Here is a 2,734-nt window from a genome sequence, read left to right on the forward strand (position 1 = left end):
TTTGCAATGGTAAATGTAGTTAGAAATTCATGATTGAAAACCCTACTCCGGTCTTGTTGTTCTATATTATGTTGCGACACGACTGTAGTTAAAACTAAGAAAATCCTTCATATCAGCTAATTTGCATTGAAAAAGAGTATCGTAAAGGAATGATTATTTAATTTCACTGCATGAATATCAAAAAACCTAAGAACACTTAAATCAATCAATCAAGCCCAATGGATGTTGGCGACTAGATGTTTGGAATTGATCTGTAGTCTTCGTCCTTGTTAAAGTCTGGACAGTTTTGTATTAGAAAGTTAGTTCACTTACTCGACTTAAGGCCCAATTGATTATGGGTTGATATTTCTCTCACACTTGCTTATATTTATAATTACACTACATGACAGGTATAAGCCCAACAACAATGCACCTAATAAAGAACAAACTTAAAGCTAAATATGAAGTTAAAGCAGGTAAAATTTAATTAGCCTTTTAAACAGCTAGGAGGTGCTACAATAATATCTTTATAAGTTCCGGTAGCACAAGACTCTTGCCTATAAAGTCACCTTGAACTCGATCCATTTAATTTATGGCAATTTAGAATACCTCTTCTGGACGGAATTTCAAAATTCTGAATTCTGCTTAAATAAGGCAATTGTAGACAAACTAGAATGATTCGACAATTTTTGGTTGGCAAAGATAAGACTGACACCAGTGTGGAGGAGGGCACCATAAGTTGTCTCACTTCATGTATCTCATTTGAAACCGACGACAAGAGTCTCCCAGAAGCGACAGATCCGAGAGTCCTAACGTTTATGCATCAATTAAGGTAAATATTCTAATAAAACATGGTAGATACATGCCTGAAAAAGGGAGATTTGACCTAGTCGGTCTGTGGCCTCTTCTGTTGCGGAGTTCAGGTTTCCTATCGCTATAAGCCACGCCGCAATTCAGTAAATCATCCAAAAACTTAAAAGGAAAAAGATTTTCTGAATTTCTGCGTCATTCGCAAATCTCGATAACACAAACATATTTTAACGATATTGGCGACGCTGTGTATACCAGCTAAGCTTCGTCATTCGCACGACATGCACGACATCTCTGGAGACGCGTGGAAGGTTAACGAATCTTCCGGAACCATAGTCTGCCGAGTATATAAGGAGCCGTGTTGCCGCTGGGAGGCCAGTTGAGGTTCACTTCGCAATATTGATAGTGTTTTGAGGTGTAAGTGTGTAAATGTGTAAATGAATGACTATGTTTGTGTTATATTGAAGATTTTATTTCACAACAAACAAATGGGAAAAAACGCTGTAATATTTATTTTACTTCCTATTTTGCTAATACGCTATTAAGGCATGGCTACTAGCACCCCTTCACGGCGTTGGAGCACAACATCTTCAGTCAATTGTGTTTTGACCGAAATTTTACAATAAGAAATCAATATACTATAATTCATATTAATAAAGAAATGCTTATCATATTCAACTCTTTGCCCTCCGTTCTTGTATTTTTCATTTATAGTCTATACCCAGATTTCATTGACAGCATATTATACCAGGTTTGTTTGTATTTTATTATTGTTTAATTGTGTGATTTTCTTCAAATTATTTTTAAACTTAATGTAACTTTAATCATTGAAAAAAATGAGCCAAAAATTAACGTTTTCAATCATTTTTACCTAGGACTTGAATCTATTAAACGCACAAACACCCCCAGAATTATTTAAATTGTATTTTACGGCTGATTTATCACGATATATTTAAATTCCACCCCTCTCTAATTAGCGCAATACTATTATTTCCAAATCATTACTTGCTTCCACGATGATTTATTTAATTCTGTTTTAGCTTTTATTACGAAATAATAGATTTTACAACAGTTATTGGGTCAAAATTTATTTAATTTTGTCAGTCAGTTTAAACATTAATAGTAGATTCTCCGGCCGTGACAGTAGACTTAACGGTTTCGATGACAGGGGGCGCTTGTTTACACTTTGGCGGATGACTCAACACGTGATCGATAAGTCCGAAATTCTTCGCTTCATTGGGCGTCATAAAGTTATCTCTTTCCAAACTCGTTTCCACTTTCTCTAACGGCATACTCGTGTGCTTCACGTACAGCTGATTAATTTGCTTCTTTATCTTTAAAATCTCTTCTGCTTGGATCTTAATGTCGGTCGCTTGACCGGTGACTCCGCCTGAGGGCTGATGAATCATTATCCTGGCGTTAGGAAGAGAGTGCCTCATCCCTATATACATTCCCAAAAGAATAGTTTGTAACACCCTGTATACAAATATTAATTAATTACCTTTAGTTCCTGCTGCCAACAGTAAAGACGCCATACTGCAGCATTGTCCGACACACCAAGTTGTTATAGGAGGCATAATGTACTGCATGGTATCATAAATGCCTAATCCAGAAGTAATAACGCCTCCTGGTGAGTTAATGTAAATATGAATAGGCTTTACAGTGGACTCTGATTGGAGATATAATAGTTGAGCAATGGTTACAGAGCTGGTTATATCGTTTATGGGTCCCATAAGGCATATTATGCGTTCCTTAAGCAGCCTGGAATAAATATCGAAGGCTCTCTCGCCTTTTCCAGATTGTTCAACTACAATTGGCACGTGATGAAAGGGAAGAGTTGCCAGCCTACGACCGGCCATACTGCTAAAAAAAGGTGTTAAAAGAGTGGATTTCAGCATTGTTAATTTGGTTTAAACATTATCTTGATGACATTGATTGACATGTA

The 2,734-nt window shown here is 36.4% G+C and overlaps 1 protein-coding gene across 1 annotated transcript; it reads right to left on the reverse strand.

Annotated features, from left to right (window-relative positions):
• Window positions 1-1,861: 1,861 nt before the first annotated feature.
• On the reverse strand, window positions 1,862-2,734 carry LOC126740351 (ATP-dependent Clp protease proteolytic subunit-like). The gene is made up of 2 exons (XM_050446326.1): window positions 2,291-2,734; window positions 1,862-2,230 (listed from the first exon to the last, which is right to left on the reverse strand). The coding sequence occupies exons 1-2, from the start codon at window positions 2,685-2,687 to the stop codon at window positions 1,899-1,901; spliced, it is 729 nt and encodes a 242-aa protein (XP_050302283.1). The 5' UTR covers window positions 2,688-2,734; the 3' UTR covers window positions 1,862-1,898.

This window comes from Anthonomus grandis, chromosome 9, assembly GCF_022605725.1.
Source record: "Anthonomus grandis grandis chromosome 9, icAntGran1.3, whole genome shotgun sequence".
In the NCBI taxonomy this organism is placed as follows: Eukaryota; Metazoa; Arthropoda; class Insecta; order Coleoptera; family Curculionidae; genus Anthonomus; species Anthonomus grandis.